This window comes from Sciurus carolinensis, chromosome 14, assembly GCF_902686445.1.
Source record: "Sciurus carolinensis chromosome 14, mSciCar1.2, whole genome shotgun sequence".
NCBI classification, from domain to species: domain Eukaryota; kingdom Metazoa; phylum Chordata; class Mammalia; order Rodentia; family Sciuridae; genus Sciurus; species Sciurus carolinensis.
Window position 1 is genome coordinate 21,056,293 of NC_062226.1, and position 20,694 is coordinate 21,076,986.

Below are 20,694 nucleotides of genomic sequence, written 5' to 3' on the forward strand. Positions count from 1 at the left end.
CTGCAGCTTGTTCTATAAAAGACATAGTGATATATAAAATATAATCAAATGACATGACAGAGAAGTCAGGGAGAATGATAAAGGAAAAACAAGGACAGAGAGGAACAGCAGAGCCAGGTCTGAGGCTAGCCAAACAGACCCAATGCCCACCACACGCTGGCTAAAACTAGGCCACAGACCTCACTGGATTTCTGGAGAGAAACCCAGTTGCATGACTCACAGTCTTCATAAAATATGCAGATCAGTAAAATTCCAAGTATGAGTTTGAAATAAATTTTTCCTCTGTGAAATTCAGGATATAATTAAGGAAAAATAAAGAATTATCTGTCTATTTTCTAATATTCATGGCTAACAAAGCAATAAAAATGAAAAAAAAAAAAAAACAGAACAACCACAATTCCATGACCAGAGACAACTAGTGCGTCATTGTAATCTATGTCCTTCCATATTGTGTGTCTACAACCTAGGCTGTCCAACAAAGACCCAAGGCCAGGGTCACATACCTGAAGTCAGAATAGATACCTGAGCAACAGTGTCAGAGAATCTAAGAGGTTCGCTTTTACTGTCGGTACCATTGCTGGCATGAGTACCTCTTTCTTCATCTCTGGCATCCCTGGACATTTTCTTTCTTCTTTGGAGGTTCAGCACTTTGGAAGACCTAGATCTAATCAGTCTAGACCCTGGGCCTAGTCACCCTGCCACTAAAGGCCTCCCCGCACACCCCAAGAGCTCACATGCCTGGCAGCTGTGGCCCATTCCAAAGGATGTCCGCTCCATCCAAAATTCACAACGCCCTCCCTCCAGAGATGCATCTTCATCACAAGTGGCATCTGTCCGGGCCACAGCGAGAGCCGAGGATGGCCAGGGACACCTGTCCCCCACCAAGGTGACCTCCTCCCTTATCAAATAACAAGCACCCTCCGAGAACACCTGAGATCCATGACGGGAAGACTTCTGGCCACCGCCCTCACCTCCTCCAGGCTTCCTTCTGAGACAAGCTCTTCCCGCCAGGCTCTCCGCAGCGCTCATTCCAGGGCGGAGGTGGCTCTTCCACCCACTCAAGGGCCGAACTCTGGCTGTCCCGAGAATGCCGCCTCCCTGCAGCCCCCTGTCCCTGTGGGCTGCTCTTCCCGGCACTCCACACTCCACCCCCACCCCGGCCAGGAGCTGCTGCTGTCCCCTGCCTCCCGCCCAGCTGCTCCACCGCCCGGGGACCCCGCTGGGCACACGTCCTCCACCCTCCTCACAGCCTGGCCAACTCCCTTCAGTTCCCCAAGGACTCGAGCACCTGGCTCTCCAGCTTCCCCTCCAAAGCCCTTCTGTCACCCGGGCGCCTCGAGTCCAGGTGGCCCCCTCAAATGACACCTGCCTCTAGGCTGATCACGTCTCCCGCCCTAAACAGCACGGCCTATGGTTCAGGCTCTTCCACCTCCCAACACCCTGTTCTCTCAGCCCCCGTGACCTTCTGTCGCTTCCTGTCTTTCCTTCCTTCCTTCTTCAGCACGGGACCCATGGCCCGTCACTTTGGGTCCTTACTCTCCGTTGCTAAATGCTCACTCCCTCTGTCCATGCTTCCGCTCAGGCAGAGCCTCAGCTGGCCACTCCCCGCCTCAGCAGGCCCAGCTGTCAGCCCACTGCTGATCAGAGCCACACAGCTGGACCCTACAGCTGGACCTCCCTCCGGCTCTCACCTGACCTCCACGTGGGTTATTAAAAGGCCTGTCAAAGTTTTCAAAACTTCCAAACTTCCTCCTCTCTTAGGGGAAGATCTCGTCATTTATTCATGGGGAAAACTGCAGCTATAAGCAAAGAACTCCTCAACTTCCTGCCACAAAACGGCTTCCCTTCTTTTTCCAAGAACAACGGAAAAAGTGTGCCTCTCCCATCGGAGGCCAATCCCTCTTCTGTGCTCAGAACACTGTCTCCTTACCCCTTCCATCCCAGACGCCAATCTTCAGCCCGACATCTCCTTCTCTACCAAAACTGTCCACTTGGCACTTAAGTCTCCTTTGTCCTTCACACACACACACACACACACACACACACACACACACAGCCGTCCCTCCCTCAAGCCCATGCCTCTCCCATAGCTATTGCTCACTCTTGCGTTCACTAGCAAGCTACCAACACTCACATACCCTCCTCCTCAACTCTCAGTCACTCTAAACCACTGCCAACTGGGTTCTACACCATGCCAACGGAACTGCTCTCACCCCAGTCACCCGTGACCTTGTCACTAGGTCGAGTGCCCACTTTGTGATTCTCATACACAGCCTGGCTTCTGAGCAGCATTTAGGCTCTCTTGACCACTGAGGAACTGGTTGGAGGATAAGAGCTGCTGGTGGTGGAGCTGGGATTGTGGCTCAGTGGTGGAGAGCTTGCCTAGCACGTGTGAGGCACTGGGTTCGATTCTCAGCACCGCATATAAATAATAAAGGTCTATCAACATCTAAAAAAAAAAAAAGCTGGTGGTGACTGACAGGTGACAGGGTCAAAGGTCAGAGGATGGTCTCTAAAGGCAGCTGGAGGCACCTTTCTGTCTCCTCAAACTAGCATCTTACGTCTACATCAACTGTTTCAGCCAGACCACTGTTCTGCACCACTATGCTGGGTGGGAGCTGCGCCATTGCGCAAATCATGTCTTTTGGAAAACAGCTCAATTATTAAGGAACCTGGACTTAAGCACTAGTTCCACCACATATTAGATACGTCTTTGATCAATTTTCTTAATGTCTCTGTGGCTCCGTTTCATTTGTAAAGTAAGGACAGTACCAATATCTACTTCACTGAGTGAGAAGATTAATAATGTACTTAAAGCACTTAGTGCAAAATAAATGATGGCAGATCCCCCAACTGAACACTAGTGCCACCTTATAAACAGAGGCCTAGGAGCGTGCTGACTGGTGCTCACCAGCCGAGAAGCACATCTGCAGCATCTTAAGGGAGTTCCACAGGCAAGATACTCATTTTTATAAAATAAGAGAAAAATAGCACAGAAGTTATCAGTGATTATTTTGGGCTGCTGAGCTTATAGGTAGTCTTTTTTTTTTTTAGCTTTCATCTTCTAATTTTTCTATTAAAACTATATATTTCTAAAAATATCTATATTTTATTTTTGTAAAATAATAATTGAATAGTTTTTATTACAAAAAAGAATAGCACATGATCAGCATCCAAAAATTATTTCTTTTTTTTTAATCATTCATTTTTTTTTGGCCATAAAAATGGAGAATAATTATTTATTTATTTTATTTTTTGGTGTTTGATTCATTCTGTTATTTTTTCCTTCCCCCCACTCCTTCCACCTAAAAATTAGTTAATATGATGCTACCTTTTAGGAGCTGGTAGAGAAGAGAGCCAGGAGCCACCTGCCTTGGGAGGGCCTTAGCTGGCCTCCAACACCAACAGCATAGCTTTGGTGAAGCGTTCTTTGCCTACATCAGCTCTCAGACTTGGGTTCATTTTAGCTCAGGCAAATAGAGCTCTGCACACTGTTCAGCTGTGGTCAAAAAGAACCTGATTTAGGACTAGGGAGTCAAAACCTCCAAGTAATAAAGCAAGCATGTGTACGGCCTCATCCTCTGGTCAGAGGACTTCGGCAGGAGTGCAGGTCCTAGGCCGAGATCAGGTGTGGGACCCTGTGTCCCTGTGTGCCCTCTCTCTCTTCCCCACACCCCCTACGTGTCCATTCACATGGCCTGCAGAAAGAAACCCTCAAATGCACCCTGAAGACAACAAACCTGGTGTCGCTTTTAGAAACAGGAAAAGCAGACAATGCTGATTAGAAGTAGAAGAAGGGATGGTAAGAAGTAAAATTCAAGGGAAGAGGTGGGGGAATCATAAACTGAATTTGGTTTCTATGCAAGTATGAGTTTTCTGGGATGAATCTGACTACTAAGTATAAGCATAAAGCTCTAATTAAAAAAATTTAAAAAAATAAAAAAAAGTAAAAATTCCCCACCAGGTTCACCCCAGCCAAGTGAAAATGTGGATCTGGAAATGGGACAAGGTTATTCTCATTTTCTCACTTACAGGAAATCAAATAATCCCAGGAAAAGGGACAGAGATAAGAACGTGGAGGGTAAAGGGTAGGAAAGGAAGAAAGAGAAAAGGCCTAAGAAAGACTGTTGGGTTGTGGCAGGTGGACTAGTCCATGAATCAGTGAAGAGAAGCCCTGCAGGATCTACTCTGGGGAGAGGGAGCAGCGAGGCACAGGAATCAAGTAGTGGTGGAAACTCAAGGTCAGCAAGTGTTGCTGTACCTGCAAGGCAGTCACCTTGTCACCTGGCTGTTTACAGCAGCAATTCAAGAAAAACGGGTTTTGCATTTCATGGAATACAGGTAAGCACCTGCTTAGGGTGGTCATCAGGAAAGACAATGTGGGCAAACAGATCTTCAAGTGTGAACCAGGTGAGAAAGCACAGGTAGTAACTTCAGAAAACTGAGAAAGGCTTACACGTCCATAGAGAAAAGATAACTGCCTAATCAATGCATAAATAATTAGGCAGAGACTGGAAGACTAAGCTAGATACTGTTGTATGTATATGGAAGAGACTTCAAAAATACTGTCCAATGGAAGACAAAGCGAGAAAGTGATAGACACCAAAATCGAAATAATGTGTATTCTAACTGTTCATGTGTACATGTGAATGAAAAGAAAAGAGATCAGAAGAACACACCATGTTTTAGCAATGGCAACTCTGAATGAGAACAGATAAGTGAGAAGGATCAGGGAAGACTCAGGGTTTTCTACTCTGTATTTGGTCTTCAACACTGTTCTCCCTCCCTCCCTCTCTCTAATGAATGTGTTCATATTAATCATATAATTTTTAAATATAACATTTTTCATCCAATAAAAGAAGAAAACAAAATTTGAATATATTTCATCCTATTTTTCCTTCTAAAAAATTTAAACAGTTTCAGCACCTACTAAATTTTCACAGTAAAAAATAAATTTTCTTCTACAATGAAAAAAGAAATGTTATCCATGCTCTTCTTGACACCAGCCACAAAGGCAACTCCTTCTATTAAAGCATCTGAAATTACCTAGAAGTCTTTCTTCATTATGTGGTTTGTGGTAGGGGAAATACCAAGAAATAAGATGGTTTTCTGACAAAACACTTTTTTATTCTAAATACAAAGTGATAATGTGATTTTTCTTCCTAATAATATAATCTAGATCAGCAGTTTTCAAGTAGGGAGCAGGTTTGTTCCCCAGAGAACATCTGGCAATGTTTGGAGAATATTTTTGTTGTCACAAACGGAGGCTGATAGCGAGGGAGGAAGGAACCACTGGCACCCAGAGGCCAGAGCCCAGGGATGCTGCTAAATACCCAGGACAACCCTCCAAAACCAAGTGTTGTGCAGGCCAAGATCTCTATAACACCAAGGTCAAGAAACCCTGCTTCAAGCCTAGAATTTCAGTACGATTTCAAATAGTCAAAAGATAATTTTCAAAAGCAACAGACAATCCAGGGCTAGAAGTATAGCTCAGTGGTAGAGCACCTGCCTAGCAGGCAGAGGGCCCTGGGCTCCGTCCCCACACTGCCACACACACCCCACAAGGTTATTCTTTCATAAGTGAAATTATGTGAAGAATATGGATTTAAAAAAATAAAAATATGAAATAAATAAATAAATAAATAATATAGACTTTCTAGTCCTACAAGTTATAATCCCATTTACCAATTCTGTAACCTTGAACAAGCTACTTAAACTTTCTGCTTCAGGCTCCTCAACTATAAAGAAAGATTTCTAGGTAATTTCAGAAGCTTTAATAGAATTTAAAAATTACATGAGCAATATAAACACATTCTTTTAAAAGAAAAAAGAAAGAAAGAAACAATGTTAAAGACCAAACACAAAGTAGAAAAGCCTGAGTCTTCCCTGGTCCTCCTTACTTATCTGTTCTCAGACAAGATGCCATTGCTAAAAGATAGACAGGACTGCTGTGAAAATTAATCAATTAAATCTCACAACCCTGCCCGCTACTTGCCTGGAACATAGCAGACAGTCCTCTTACTCCTTGTCCCCAACCTTCCACCTCAGTTAGGCCAAATTGTCACCAGGGTCTCAACGTAGGTTGAGGTAGATACAGTGACTCCCAAATTTCAAGAGTAATATAATATGAACCCGTTAAATAGTATCATGATAGAAAATAAGTGAGAGTATAGGGGTTAAAAGATCTTGGTCACAAATTCTCCCTCATCTTAAGGGTTTAAAAAATGACTATGTGTACATGATCCTTTTAATCTTAATGCGTCCACTCTCAGCAGATACCACACCCATAACTGTAATAAAGGTGAATGAAGCTATAGCAAGGGAGGATGAAGGTGATGGCAAAGGCACGTCATGGAGGTGGGACCCCAATTCCCCAAGACTCCATTCAGCATCAAAAAACAAAGGAACCTACTTTGGTGGTGATCCTGTATGTGATGTAGGTCTCCATGGTACAGACGTGCTTCTTGGGATCATCTACCGTGACAAAGAGATCTCTGGTCTCACCATCAATGTCATCGTCAAGTTGAAGTCTGTTTAGAAGAGAAGACGAAGAAGCTGGACTGGAGGTGCCTGCTGGAGTACCACCGTTGGGCAAAATGAGATCCTACAAGAAGAAAAGAACTGCCTTACAAACAGAAGAAAAACACCCAACAGAACCTCAGCAAGTGTAGCCAGTATCATCAAACCAAGTAACAACTTTAAAATACAAAATCTACTTTCCAAAAATCTGAGTCTCTCCTTACTTACTGTTTCTTGAGCAAACAGATCTTTTATGACCAAGAGAAAAAGAGTATGGTGGCATTCTGGACCAAAGTCATGTGGATTTATCTTCCCGTTCAAGTGAATAGTTCAGGGACAGAGAACGTAACTGCCCACCACAGTCAGACTTAGCCAGAGAAACAAGTAAGCAAACTATACTTGGTTTTTTCCCTCTTTCTTTAGATCACCAGCTGGGCCAAGGTAAACATTAAGAGGCCTGAGCCCTCTTAAACACTTAACACACTTAAAAACTCAATCATCCATCACAAAGGGACAACTAGAAAGAAGTCCACGCCACCTACAGGAGGCCTGCGTGCCAAAAACATTCAATATGAATCCGGAACGAACCTCTGGACATAACACCAACACACAGGAAACACAGTAATACAACAAATGTAAGAAGGAGATTCCAAGATGAGTGAAGGAAATCTGAATTCTGATCAGTTGAATACGGGCGACACTAAGGAACCATTAGGTATGATAATGGAAGTGCCATGATTTTACAAAGACTTTTTCTTTTAGAAATACTGTCTTTTTAAAATTTTTCTGCAGTGCTGGGGATTGAACCCAGGGCCTTGTGCATGCGAGGCAAGCACTCTACCAACTGAGCTATATCCCCAGTCCTAGGGATATATTCTGAAATATTTATGGATGAAATGATATTTCAAATGGTATTTGCTTCAAAATACTCGTGACTGGGTAAAGGGACATAAATGATATAAAGAGTTAATGACGGCTGAAGCTGGTGTTTGCAGGTTCATTACACAATCTGTCCTCTTCTGCATGATTAAAATTTCCCACGATAAAAAAAGATTAAAGGAGGGGAGGCTGTCAGAAAGGCAAATGCCAGGAAAGAAAAAGGAAAGTTTTAAAAACTATAAATCTCCCTCTCTTTAGGCCTACGACTACTGCAATAAATTATGTCCCTGTAATAGCCAAAAAAGGCTGTGACGTATAAAGGGGCAGCCTTACAGTTACCCTTTTGGGTTTTAAGGTTTGATGACAGCAGAGCCCTGTCCAGCACTAGTGTGGAGGCCTCTGAGGGTCACCCTGGATCACTGGGAGACAGACTGAGGAAATACGGCAAGGAAGTGCCACAACACCATGGAAAGGGCCATGGTGACCTGGGGGCCATCAGACCACGGTTGGGGACAAGGTGCTTTCCCTGTATTCTCTGTTTTTGGAGCTCCGTACGCTGGAGGCAACCCAGCTCCCAGGTGAGGAGACACCCAGGACACAAGAGGGCCACCCAGCAGTCACATCCACAAGCTCCAGCTCAGGGGGACCCGGGAAGAGGGATGAGACGAGGCAGAGGAAAGCATGGCCTGGCATCAAGGGCAACGTCACCCAGCTTGGCGGGGGACAGAAAGTGCAAAAAGTCCCCTTCCTTTGTCTCACATCTCCACTAACCACGGATCATTCAATCACATACTCATGCGATGACAAAACCACTCTTTTGTAATTACCGGCATCTCCGCAGAAGGTGCTCCGGGGAGCGCCCCCTCCACTGCTCCTCAGCTGGCTGACCACAGAGGAGCCAGGAGCCCCGTGGGCCCCTGGTACAGCAGACCTGCCAGGCTGCCGGCTTTCTCAGGGTGCTGAGACCACAGGGCGTGCAGCGACACACCAGCATCCCGGGATCTGGCAGGGGACATGGTCTTTTCTGGACCTCTGAGATAACCATGGTGTCTTTGTCATTTCAATAAATATTTAAACGCTGACCTCAGACAAGCCACCGTGCAGGCACCGCAGGGACCCACGCTTACATTTTATCAACAGGAGGGCACTGGGCCTCAGAATAGCAACGGAAACAAAAGCAAAATCTTTGTTCCGATAAGCCCCCATCAGCTCAGACAGTGGTTTTCTCCGAGCTGGCCTGGGCTCTGGCTTCCCACCACCCCTGGGCACCAGCTCCAGAACCACCCTCCCATCTCTGTGTGAAAAGCCCTCCCTCCCTTTTTCCACACAATCTTACAGGAGTCTCCTGAATGCTCCTCCTGGTGGGCCTCCCCGACCTGCCCGCGGCAGCACCAGGCACTCCCTTCTCGGCGCTTCGGAGGACCTGTACTGAAGCCGGGTCCAGTTTTACTCATTGATTTACACTTCTAACTAGGGCACAAACGCTCGCAGTCTCCCGACTGTGACTGCTGGTTCATCCACATGCTGCGTGGCTATCTCAGTCTAGCCCCAGGTCCAGCCGCGACTCTAAGTGACTCCCCTAACCTTCGCCCTAGTGACCTCAGCCAATAACCTTCCTGGAAAGCCAGGCTTCAGGTCTGAAGAGCCTCGGCCAGTCGGGTGGGAGGGGAGAGTCAGTCAATCAGACCTCATGCGGTCCAGATCTGTTCCTCCTGGGACTACACTGCCGGCAGCCCTCGTTCCAGAGTGTTCCTTGGAATACCACTCGCGCATATAGAAGTAGCCCACCAGCTACAGATGCCTGCGGTCTCCTGAGCAGCGATGCGGTCACCTCAGACTGCCCAGGCACATCTGCACGCGGCGCTTCCGGTCGTCTTTCACCGCACCCGTGGCAGCCTCTGGAGATGGGCAGAACTGATATTTTCTCCACCAGTGAGGAAGCAGCCTCGAGAGGACTAAGCAACTTGCACAAATGTACAGATGCTAGTGTTGGCATACCAAAGGCTCAACAAGATTCCTGGTTCCCAGGTCAGGTTTCTTGCCAAAGTTTCCTCTTTTGAGGGACTTTTTCCCCAGTCCCTATAGTGTCCTACAGCTTTATTCTCAGGACATAAATCCTTGCGGGTAAACACGAAGCTCCTGTTTTCAAAGCCATTCAGGGAAAGCTAACATCTTTCCTTAAGGTCTTAATACAAGTTTATTCCAAAATGACTTTCTCAAGATACAGTCTCCACAAGAAATAAGCACGGAGGGGAAACGTGAAAGTCTTAGGGGGATGGGCAGGATTAGGTGAGTTACACCCCCCAGGTCTCTCCACCCCCCACCCCCACCCCTGCCGTCCTCCAGCCCCAGCGGCTCTGCTGGGCTCTGGAGCAGGTGTGGGTTGGGGCAGCACCTTCTTCATGACCGTGTGGTCACAGAGCGCAGGAAGTGAGGGAACCACTTGGCTTAACAAAACGGCCCCCTGCCTTCCTTTGGTTACCCTACAGTCAGCTCTCCAAACCACAGCCAGAGTGTTCTTTTAAAAATGTGAAACAAAACATCAACACCTTTGCTCACAACTCCCAAAGACACTCCGTGACATTCAGAAGGAAGTTCAAACTCCCACAGTCTGCAAGCACCAACATCACTGTTCCCTGCCCTTCCCTCATACCTCATGGCCAAACACTTTTACCCCAGGTCCTCCTGCTCTGGACAGACTGGCCTGCCTGCTGGCTGTGGAACTGTCTTGGTTCATCATGACCTCAGGGCCTTGGTATGTGCTGCTCCCCCTACTTGGAACATTCTAGCTCTAGCTCTGATCCCCATAGGCTGCCTCTTTGCTTTTCAAATAGGTTTTGGCTCCAACGACACATATTCAGAGAGGACATCTCCACCCGTAAACTCTAAAAATAGCCCTGCATTCCTGTATCACTCTCTAGTCCCTTCTCTGGCCTTTATTTTCTTTACAGGAATTATCACTATTTGAAATTTTATTATATATTTATCAATTGACTGTCTGGACTCCATCAATCTGTACATGCCATAAAAGCAGACTATACTTCCCCTGGTGAATGGATGAGAGTCTTAGAAATGACCCAATTCAACTCCTCATCAATAGGAGGTAAACAATAAATATCTATGAAGCGACAACTCACTGCCCAGTTTTAGTCTTATTCCACTATTTACTAGCAGTGTGACTTCAGCAAATTCTTAATCTATGCCCCAGGTTCCTCATTTATAGAGTGGGTACTGAATGAGTCAATGGAAGTAACTGGAACACGGTTAGGTGCTATATCACCGTTCACACACTTTTGTACAAAATGAAACATATTTGTTTTATTCTTGCATCCCCTTATAAACTATGGGGCTGGGTTCACAGTAGATAATACATGCTGCTGAGATAAAAACTACATTAAGATCATAATTTGTGCCTCAAAGACGCCTTAAAATTTTTACGGTGGCAAAAGATATCTAGAATAGCCCTTATGGTGAGTAACAACTGCAGAGTTGATAAACATGTGAGAATACCCAATGCTGCAAGATGCCAATTCTCTCCTTTAGGTTTTGGTCATAAGAGCCTAAGAGTGGTATGAATTAGGAGCCAGTATGGATGTAATAGAGCAAGTTATCCTAAAATAATCAAATCTCTCTTTTTGATACCATTGGAGGCATAGGCACCTCATTTGTGAAGTTGGCAGCCTCTTGAGGCGTCCTCACAGCCAAAAGCAGAACAGCAGCTCTCAACGCACCAGCCTGCCTTGCCCTGATTCACCTTTGTGCCGGGTGCACAGCAAATGCCTGAAGAATTCAGTGTCCTACACTCGTCAAACAGAATCCTCCTGATTGTTGATTTTGCTGCAAAGTTTTTGCGGTATTTTTGCTTTGTTTTTTTGGTACCAGGGATTGAACTCAGGGGCACTTAGCCACTGAGCTACATACACAGCCCTTTTTATTTTTTATTTTGAGACAGGGACTCACTGAGTTGATTAGGGCCTCGCTAGATTGTTGCTGGCTTTGAACTTGTGATCCTCCTGCCTCAGTCTCCTGAGTTGCTGGGATTACAGGTGTGTGCTACTGCACCCTGGCTCTGTAAAGTAAAACTTAAAATCACTTTGGAGAATAAACTCAAAGGAAAAAATCTCAAAAGTGTTCTATTCAAACATACTCATGCAGGGCACGGTGGGCACCACTGGGCACCTCTAATCCCACAGATTTTGGAGGCTGAGGCAAGAGGATTACAAATTGAAGGCCAGTCTCCTCAACTTAGTGAGACCCTGTCTGAAAATTTTAGAAAAGGGAAGGAGCATGTAGCTCAGTGGTAAAATACCCCTCAAGTTCAATTCCCAGCACAGAAGTGGGGGAGAAGTGTTCATGGTGTTCATAACAGAACAAAGAACACAATGAAACCTGGAAAAAATCCCAAAGGCTCAATAACCAGGAAATGATTGTGTTACATTAATAAGACAGAATGTTACACACTCACATAAAAATTATAAATCTAGACTTCTAGATGAACTTGGTGAGTTGATCACAAGTCTCTGCTTTCTCTTCTTTTCCTTCTTCCAGATACTTGTTTAAGAATGGGAGAGAAAAAACATTGGGGAAAATAATAAGAAACACAGTGACCAGAGGAGTATCAACACTGGAAACCAGAATAGGGAGCCATCAAAATGCCAAAGCTTCCAAGATTTTCTACTGGTCTAATTGAAATACAACTGAAAAAAATAGCTAAGAGGCATCTTTAACCCAAGTCACCATGAGGTTGCTGAGGGTTATCAAGACTACTTAAAAGGTAGAAAATGGGCCCAGCGTGGTGGTGCACACCTGTAATCCCATCAATTCAGGAGGCTGAGGCAGGAGAAGAGTTCAAAGTCAGCCTCAGCAATTTAGCGAGGCCCTAAGGAATTAAGCGAGACCCTGTCTCTAAATAAAATATACCAAAGGGCTGGGGATGTGGCCCAGTGGTTGAGTGCCCCCGAGTTCAATCCCTGGTACCCGCCCTCAAAAGTAGGAAATGTCCCAAACCACACCCTCGCATGCACCCTAAGTGAAAGTGCAATTGTCAAAGAGGGCAGGGGACATGGAAGGTCTGATGATGGGACAGACCAGGAGGCCAGGGTTCTGGCTGCTGTGAAGTGCATGTCAAGCACAGGTGACGGTGGGCCTAAGCAAGGCCCACCGGGAGGGGGCTCCCGCCCACATGCTTTCTCTCCCCACGGGGGATGAGATGCAGGGTAAAGGTCAGAGAACCAGGTGGCCCCTGGTTCAGCAGGTCTGGGTTTGTCCAACAGGCAAGACTGCAAATGCTGGTGGGGCGGGGCTCTACCATGGGGAGAGGGGCTACTCAAGAAGGCAGCCAGGCTACCTGGTCCAGACACAGGCCAGACCAAGTCTCCCCAGTGGGAAAGCCCAGGATGCTGCCTGTCTTCCTGCCACCTCCCTTCCCCAAGGACAGCTCACTCAACTGGTAACAAAAGGATCCCAAAGGACAATTCTAATGACATCAAGTAGGAACAAAGGCAATCCAGTAACCCACTGGTCCAGGCCTGCTTCACTACAACATCAGACACACATCAACAAAAATAAAACAAAACCTAAGCATCGCATCAAGATTTAAAGCCCAAAACACTGAAACTCAAAATCACACAGAGTCCTCAAGAACAGACGAATATACATATGAAAAGTCTTCGGCCCATGAAATAGAACACTTTTGTGTGCTCTCAATTAAAAAAAAAAACAAAACATGGAGGCCGGAGATGTGGCTCAGCGGTAGAGTGCTCAGCTCCCATGCTCAAGGCCTGGGCTCAAACCCCAATGCCACCAAAAAAGGAAAAAGAATTGAGGTATATGCTGAAAACCAAAAGGGGCAAAAGTCAAAAGCAAACACCAAAACGTAATTCTTCTAAAAGAGGACTTTGACACGGTAAAACTTAGGAAACCTGGCCAATATAGAAAGAAGAAAAAAGAAGAGCAGAAAAATAACTATTTAAATCTTCTCTCCATATATGATTATAAACATAAGGATGTGCTGTGAATAATTATGTAATAATTTGGAAGTCTGTATGAGATGGGTGGTTTTCTAGAGTGAAATGTGTAGCTAAAATGAAAGTGAGACAGAAAACCCGAAGACAGATAACCCCAGCAGTGACGTCAGAGAATCAGAGACCACCACACAAAGGTAGGTTGGGCCCTCAAGGTTTACGGTTAGACGCTAACGAACCTTCATCCAAATATTCTCAACCTTTTAAAACTGCAGAAACCTTTCAAGTCACTTTGTCTTATTTATTTATTTAGGTGCTGATGATTGAACACAGAGGAGCTTTACCAGTGAGCCACATCCCCAGTCCTTTTTATTATTTTTTGTTTCAGACAGGGTCTCACTGAGTTGCTTAGGGCCTCACAAAATTGTTGAGGCTGACTCTGAACTTCTGGTCCTCCTGCCTCAGTCTCCCAAGTTATAGGACTACAGGTGTGTGCCACGGTGCCTGGCTTTAAATCACTTTATGAAGGTTACCTAATATCTGATAACCAAATATTAGGACAAAAAAGAAAATCAGATGTATGTACAAACATTACCAATAAAGTAACCGCTAATGGTACATTTAAAGAATTTTTAGAAAGACGAACATGCCAGGGTCATGTCAAAGGAACTCTAGGAAAGCAGAAATGATTTATCATCAGGAAACTTATTAATGCAATTTATAATGAACTGTATATGTAACCACTATTGAAGATAACCATGTCTACCACTATCAGTGTTTATTGGTATCATTCATTGGTAACAATCGTTCATTCGAATTTCTAAGTAAAAGTAAGGATTTGTAAAAGGAAAGTTCTTATATGTTGAAGAGCAAAGTATCTATCAGAAAACATCAGCAATGATCCCGAGTACATTATTCTAAATTAACTGTCACAGCAGGCAAATCCGCAGAGGCAGAAAGCAGATTTTTCCATTGCCCAGAGGGGCTAATCGAGAGGGATGGCTTAGCGAGGATAGGATTTCTTTTGAAGATAACAAAAACATTCTGGAGGGCTCGGGGTGTAGCTCCGTGGTACAGCACGTGGCTAGTGTGTGTGAGGTCCTGGATCTAATTTCCAGTTCTGCCAAGAAGAAGAAGAAAGTGTGATGGGTTGACAGATCTGACTCCATGAGAATGTTATAGGCCAGATTATATGGGAAATGACTAAACAGACTCCATTTGCTCTGAGACTCCATGTTATGTAGGAAATAAGTTTCTCCCAAGGGAACACCCCGCCTCTGTACCCATCATCAGTTACTTGGTGTGACATGTTTAACAATACAACATGACAATTCTTATGTAATAAAAAATTGCTTTCTTTTGATCCCTGTTGCTCCTAACCAATGTACCATGTAATCAGTAATTGTGTGGATATTAGTAACCATTCTTTAGTTTGTACCTAGGTGACCCACTTTCCCCTCTGTCGATGAGCTCATGATGTTAGTTTGTAATTTAAAATCACAGCAACAGACACTTATGATTAATGTAATTTTTGGTATAAGAACCCCTACAACCTTATGGTCGGAGCTGTTCTCCCAATAGTCATTTTTGGGGGGCACTGTGTGAGACAGTTAGTCAGCTGACTTAATAAAGACTCTCAAATTTGGACTTCTCAGTGGTGATCGGTCTGTTCTTACGTTGGGCCCCATAACAGAAAGAAAGAAAACTTCTGGAATTAGGTGATGATGGTTGTGCCCCCCAGTGAATATACCAAAAGTCACTCGACTGTACACTTCAAGGTGGTAAATTTCATGGTATGTAAAGTATAGGTCAATAATAAAAAAACAAGAGCAAACAATGTGAAACACTGGAGGCACAGCTACTCAGTTCCGAAACTCGATTCTGACACCTGATATTTACTGTCATTCACAACCACTCTGGAGAGTCTAGGGATTGCAAGTTCAGTAGAATACCTGAATGCAGGCAGTGATCGGCCCCATCGCCTCCTGGCAGCAGATCAAGTTCCCCCTGATGAATCTAAATTTTAATACACATAACAGGGAGAAAATGTCTTTACTCCATTTTAAAATGATAAATGGGAACTTGTCTTTACTTAATAATGAAAAAGGTAGAGGTCACAGACTACATGGTAGATGGAATTAACATCTGCAATGGTTAACCCCCTTTCTCTAAGATGATCGGCTGCTCTTCCTACGGCCAGGTGATTTCCTGCAGGGAGACACAGCTCCACCCCATGACTCAGGCACAGGAATGAAAGCAACACCTGAGCAGAGTGGAGGCTTTCTGAGCCACTGTGTGTTTCCAGCAAGTCTTTTGTTCCTTCTGCTCTACCTTGAAAGTAGTGTGTTCCAGGTAAGGGTTGATCCTTCAGAATGGGATGACTCTTCAGGAAAGAGAGCAGCTGACTCAGTTACTGACACATCACATGACTTAGAAATTAATATTTGTTGCATACCTTTGAATTTTTGGAGTTACTACCGCAAAGCTGACTAGTACATATAATTATAAAAACTTTCTAAAATCTAGATAGGAAGCAGTGGCAAAATCATATGGAATTTTATGATTCTAAGATTTATCCCCCCCCCAGAGTTATTCAAATGTGTTATAATTAATTAGCATGTCTCAAATTCTGGGACCTACTTGCTTATTGATAAGAAGTTCAATGCCCTATGTCATGCCATTCCCAAATCTCCAAGTCAAATATTCTCCAAAACCTCCAAGGTTGCGTGCATAAGTACCTCTAAGTTCCCAAGGTCCACTACCCCAAGGTTTCAAGACTTAGCATCTTCCCTGAATAAGATTACAATTTCCTACTTTGGACTCTGGAGTATTTATTTATTTTTATTTTGTTATTATTATTATTATTGTTATTATGGTGATACTGAGGACTGAATCCAGGGGTGCTTTACCACTGAGCTACATCCCCAACCCTTTTTATTTATAGACAAGGTTCTTACTAAGTTGCCTAGGTTGTCCCAAACTTGCCATCCTCCTGCCTCAGTCTCCAGAGTAGGTGGGGTGCTGGTACATTTCTTACAAGGCGAAGACCTGACACAGGTTCAGAGACCACTTGCTTTTCAAACCTTTATTTATAGGTTGGTAAAGCTATTTTGAAACTGAACTTGTTTCCCTAGCTTTTCAATGAGAAAACCTGCCCCTCGAGTAACAGCCACCCATTGGCCTCAGGCAAAGACCACCAACCAACAAGATCACAAACAAAGTCAGAACGAAAGCACCCCAGTCCATATTCCCCGGCAAAGTTTCCAGTATCTGTTATTAGCTTTTTCTAAGAATCTCCAGACAAGTAGTCCCTTCTCTAGGCTTTCCTGTGATTCTCAGAGCAAAGTCTCTCCCCAGCTCTCAGATGAACTTAAACATGATTCCTGTGCATTCCTTCTAAGGAGGAGCCACTAGTTCAAGCGCAGGCTGAACACCTAATAACGTCAGTCAAAGTGCTGGTGCAGGGCTACCAAGAAACAGGAGTGAAAGCATCAGTATTTAGACAACTCAGACTCACTGGGGATAAGGACAGAAAACTCTAACAAGGACACAATGCAGTATTGGTCATAAGAGAGCCCCACGCACTGAGGGACGCAAGTGGAGGCCGAGGCGACTGGAGAAGAATGAGCACTTGTGCCGAATGGAAAAACAAGGCTGGGGAGAGTTTGGCTTGGACGTTCCAGGCAGAGGAATCACCACCACTCAAGGAAGGGAGGCACCTCCCAGAGCTCACCCCTAACTGAATGAAAACCAAGGCCACAACTAGAAGACTGCTTCTGCTGCTGGTCGACTGTATCACACCCTCTGGAGGACTCAGAAGTCCAAGCTGACAACTTTCTAGGAACAAGATTAATATCTCCCCAGAAGGCACAGATCCAGGGAGAAGAGGAGGCTACCTAAAAACTTACTCTTACCTGTCCACCTTGACCCTGGTCTCAGCACTCTGCCAAAAGAAAGCCTGAAATATACAAATCACATAAGGCTTGAGGTGCAAAACCTCTCAGCAGTCATACAAGTTGCATGTGTTACACAAAAGGAAGAGGCTTCGAGGTGATATGCATGAGGTCACGGTCACTGATTGGTACATGAGGCACAAGGCTGTGCGACCTTCACCCAACCCCTCTTACCCATACCATCCATTCACCTTATGAAGCCTCCTATGTTTCTGTGCCGTCATCTGACACAGTACTACTCCCATGGAACTCCCTCACTGTTTGACAAAACAAATCAGGTGCTTAAGGAGAGTTAAAAGGAAAGGGCGTTCTGGACTTTCAGAACAAGGGTCTAAAAGAAGCAATACTCCCCACAGAGGTACCTAGGCATTCAGTGATCAAATACTTGCCGACGAATCATCAGCCAGGCCAAACCCTCTCAAGGCAAAAAACCACTCAAGCCAGGAACAGAACAGGGCAGCACCCCACGAGCACCAAGTGGCTGCTGTTAAGTCCGCTCTCAGAGCTCCCACTTCTTAGGTGTGTTTACAAAGCCCTCACCTTTAGCAAGACTGCAAGTGTCCTTGCTTCAGAGATTACCAAAAACCCCCGTTCCCCTGCAACACTGCCTCTGGAATCCACAGACACCTCAGAGCCAAAAACCTTGTGCCAAGATTTGCATGTGCACAGGCAAATGTGACTGACTATCCCTTGAGCCTGAACCTATCATTTTTAGACTCTCAAAAATACCTATGGGGAAAAGAAAGTTAGGCACTCCAGATTCTAAACTGTCTCTCTGATCCAGAAAAAGAAACAGAACACGTTTCACATTCCCTTGGCTACGCAAATCCGAGCCGCCCTCCGGAAGAGGGCTCTCACACTCAATGACTGATCACACACACACCCTGCAGCTTTGGCGCGAGGATGCCCTTCACTCCACACCCTAAATCTAAAACCAACCCAAAATAAGAATGGCTAAACTAGAAGGAGATGTGTGACTGCATTCAAAGAGGCCATGCATCCTGAAGAAAAAGTTCCCCTTCATTTTCCTCTCCTGGTGCAGAGAAGACAGGATTCTGTCAGTACTGGTTCTGAGGTATTAAGCAACGTCGTAATGACTCAGATCCGAATCTTACGAAGGAGCCCGAAGGAGCCATGGAAGTACCAAAGGCCAGAGGCAATTTCCCCAGGGTGCCTTTCTTCGAAGTGTGAAGGTTGACTGCATCCAACCCAAAGTGCAGATAGATTTCTGGGCTACAGAGCCACCTGGCTGGTACCCGGTTGCTGCAGACCTAGTTCTACATTCCTACTAACATGACTCAGATGGAATGTGGCTGATTCCTTTTTATTTCCACAGTTCATGTGCTCACTGAAAAAAGAAAAAGGCACTCGACCCAGTCAAAAAATTAAGGAATAGAAGAGAAAGCAGGAATTATTCCAAACCAAAATCATGTAAAAGAGATTTATAAGTACCTAACCAGGCAAGGACAAGTGAGGAAAGTGGAAGGCCGGGGGGGATGCTTGGGCCTTATCTTAACACAGTCAGGTGCCACACAACAATGCTTTGGTCAGCAACCCACCACACGTATGACAGTGGTCCTGTAAGATTATAAGGGGGCCAAAGTATTCTTACTACCTACAATGGGTTTGGGACTTAAGCCAAGTGTGATTACAAAAAGTTTTTTTAAAAAACTTTAAAAAGTTTATAAAGCCCAAAAACAGTTACAGTGAGCTAAAGTTAATTTATTGCTGAAGAAAGAAAAATGTTTTATTATAAATGCAGTGTGGACCAAGTACAGTGTTCATGGTCTGCAGTGGGGCCCGTGAGGTGCGAAGCTTTCACATCTGCTCTCCAGCCACTGACTCACCCAGAGTCACTTCCAGTCCTGCAGTCTCCATTCATGGTCACCGACTGACACAACTGTTCCATCTTTAGCTTTTATACTATGTTTTTGCTGTAGTTTTTTTTATGTTTAGATATATTTAGATACATAAATACTGACCACTGTGTTATAATTGCCGATAGTAGTGCTGGGGTTGTGGCTCAGTGGTAGAGCGCTTGCCTAGCATGTGTGAGGCACTGGGTTCGATCCTCAGCACCACATAAAATGAATATATAAAATAAACATACTGGGACCATCTATAATTTATAAAATAAAAAATAATTGCCTACAGTACTCTGAACAGTAACACACTGTACGGGTCTGTGGCCTAGGAGCCACAGGCTACCCACACAGCCTAGGTGTGTAGTCGCTGCACCATCTAGGTCTGTACCAGTACACTCTGACATTCACACAAGGATGAAGTCGCTGAACAATGCACTTGTCAGACTGGATCCCCACTGCCAAGTGACCAAAGACTGTACTTGTCACAGTCTTGTCCTCACATGGGCAATCTGAACTCTGACGCAGAAATGAGCTTTGCAAACAACAGCCAATGATTGGCAATTCTTATTTCTGACCACATACAGAAGACAGAGAAGTACAGAGGGACAAAGGAAGGAAGTCAAGAAAGAAGGAGGAAAAATTCTTCCACTCTCATTTGTCTCTAAACTCTGAGGCATAAAACCAAGTCAGAAAGGAGCCCACTCCTGCATGTGGTACAGTGGTGGCCAGGGGCTGCTCATCTGGACGGAGAGGCCTGGAGGCTGGTGTGAAGCCGGCATGCGAGAGATCAGCACTGAGGGATCTGAAGATGCTTTCACTTACACTTCACATGTGAAAGAGGAAAACACCAGCTGTCCAAAGTCACTATTTTTTGTGAAGGTTATTATGGAGGAAGGTGCTGATAGACTACAGAACTGCCTTTCCTCAGAGCCTCTCCCAGGTAGAGCTGTCGTCTGACAAAATTTAGCTAAAAGATTACATTCCTAAAACATACGTCATTAAACATCACGCACCTTTCATCAGGTAATAAAATACTTGATTATGTCTCTATGAGATGGAAGAGGGAGTGGAACACAAAATAATTACCACTCCCTATTTACTCAATAGACAAAATAGAGGTGCTTTCCAACACGTGGAGTTTGGAGTAGCTGATTACAGGCCGCCACACTCCCCCAGACCACAACTCTGAGGATATGGAAAGCAAAATCTATTCACACCCACATTCTCCCCAACGCTGGGTTCTCGCCCACTGCAGGTGCTGTGACAGAAAGCAGGCTGAGAAGCAGTTCACTTGAGGAAGCACGTCTAGGGTGCAGCATGGAGAATGGCAATGTGACACACCGTGAGAAAGAGGAACCTGCCGTACTAGAGTGGGGAGGCGAAGGCTTCCCAGAGGGCGGCTGGACCTGAGCTTCATAGGGTGGCAGAGGCTTCCCAGAGGGCAGTTGGGTTTAAATTCCGGCTCGAGGCTCTGAGGCTGTAAGAAAACCCCATACGCCCAGCAACGCTGGCAGG

At 45.1% G+C, this 20,694-nt stretch overlaps 1 protein-coding gene across 1 annotated transcript in view; it reads right to left on the reverse strand.

Annotated features, from left to right (window-relative positions):
* The window catches only part of Snx30 (sorting nexin family member 30), a 110,592-nt gene that overhangs the window by 55,503 nt on the left and 34,395 nt on the right, over nucleotides 1-20,694 (reverse strand). The window contains exon 2 of the mRNA XM_047524041.1: nucleotides 6,413-6,604. Within this exon, the coding sequence (XP_047379997.1) occupies nucleotides 6,413-6,604 (192 nt within the window). The remainder of the gene's footprint in view (nucleotides 1-6,412; nucleotides 6,605-20,694) is intronic.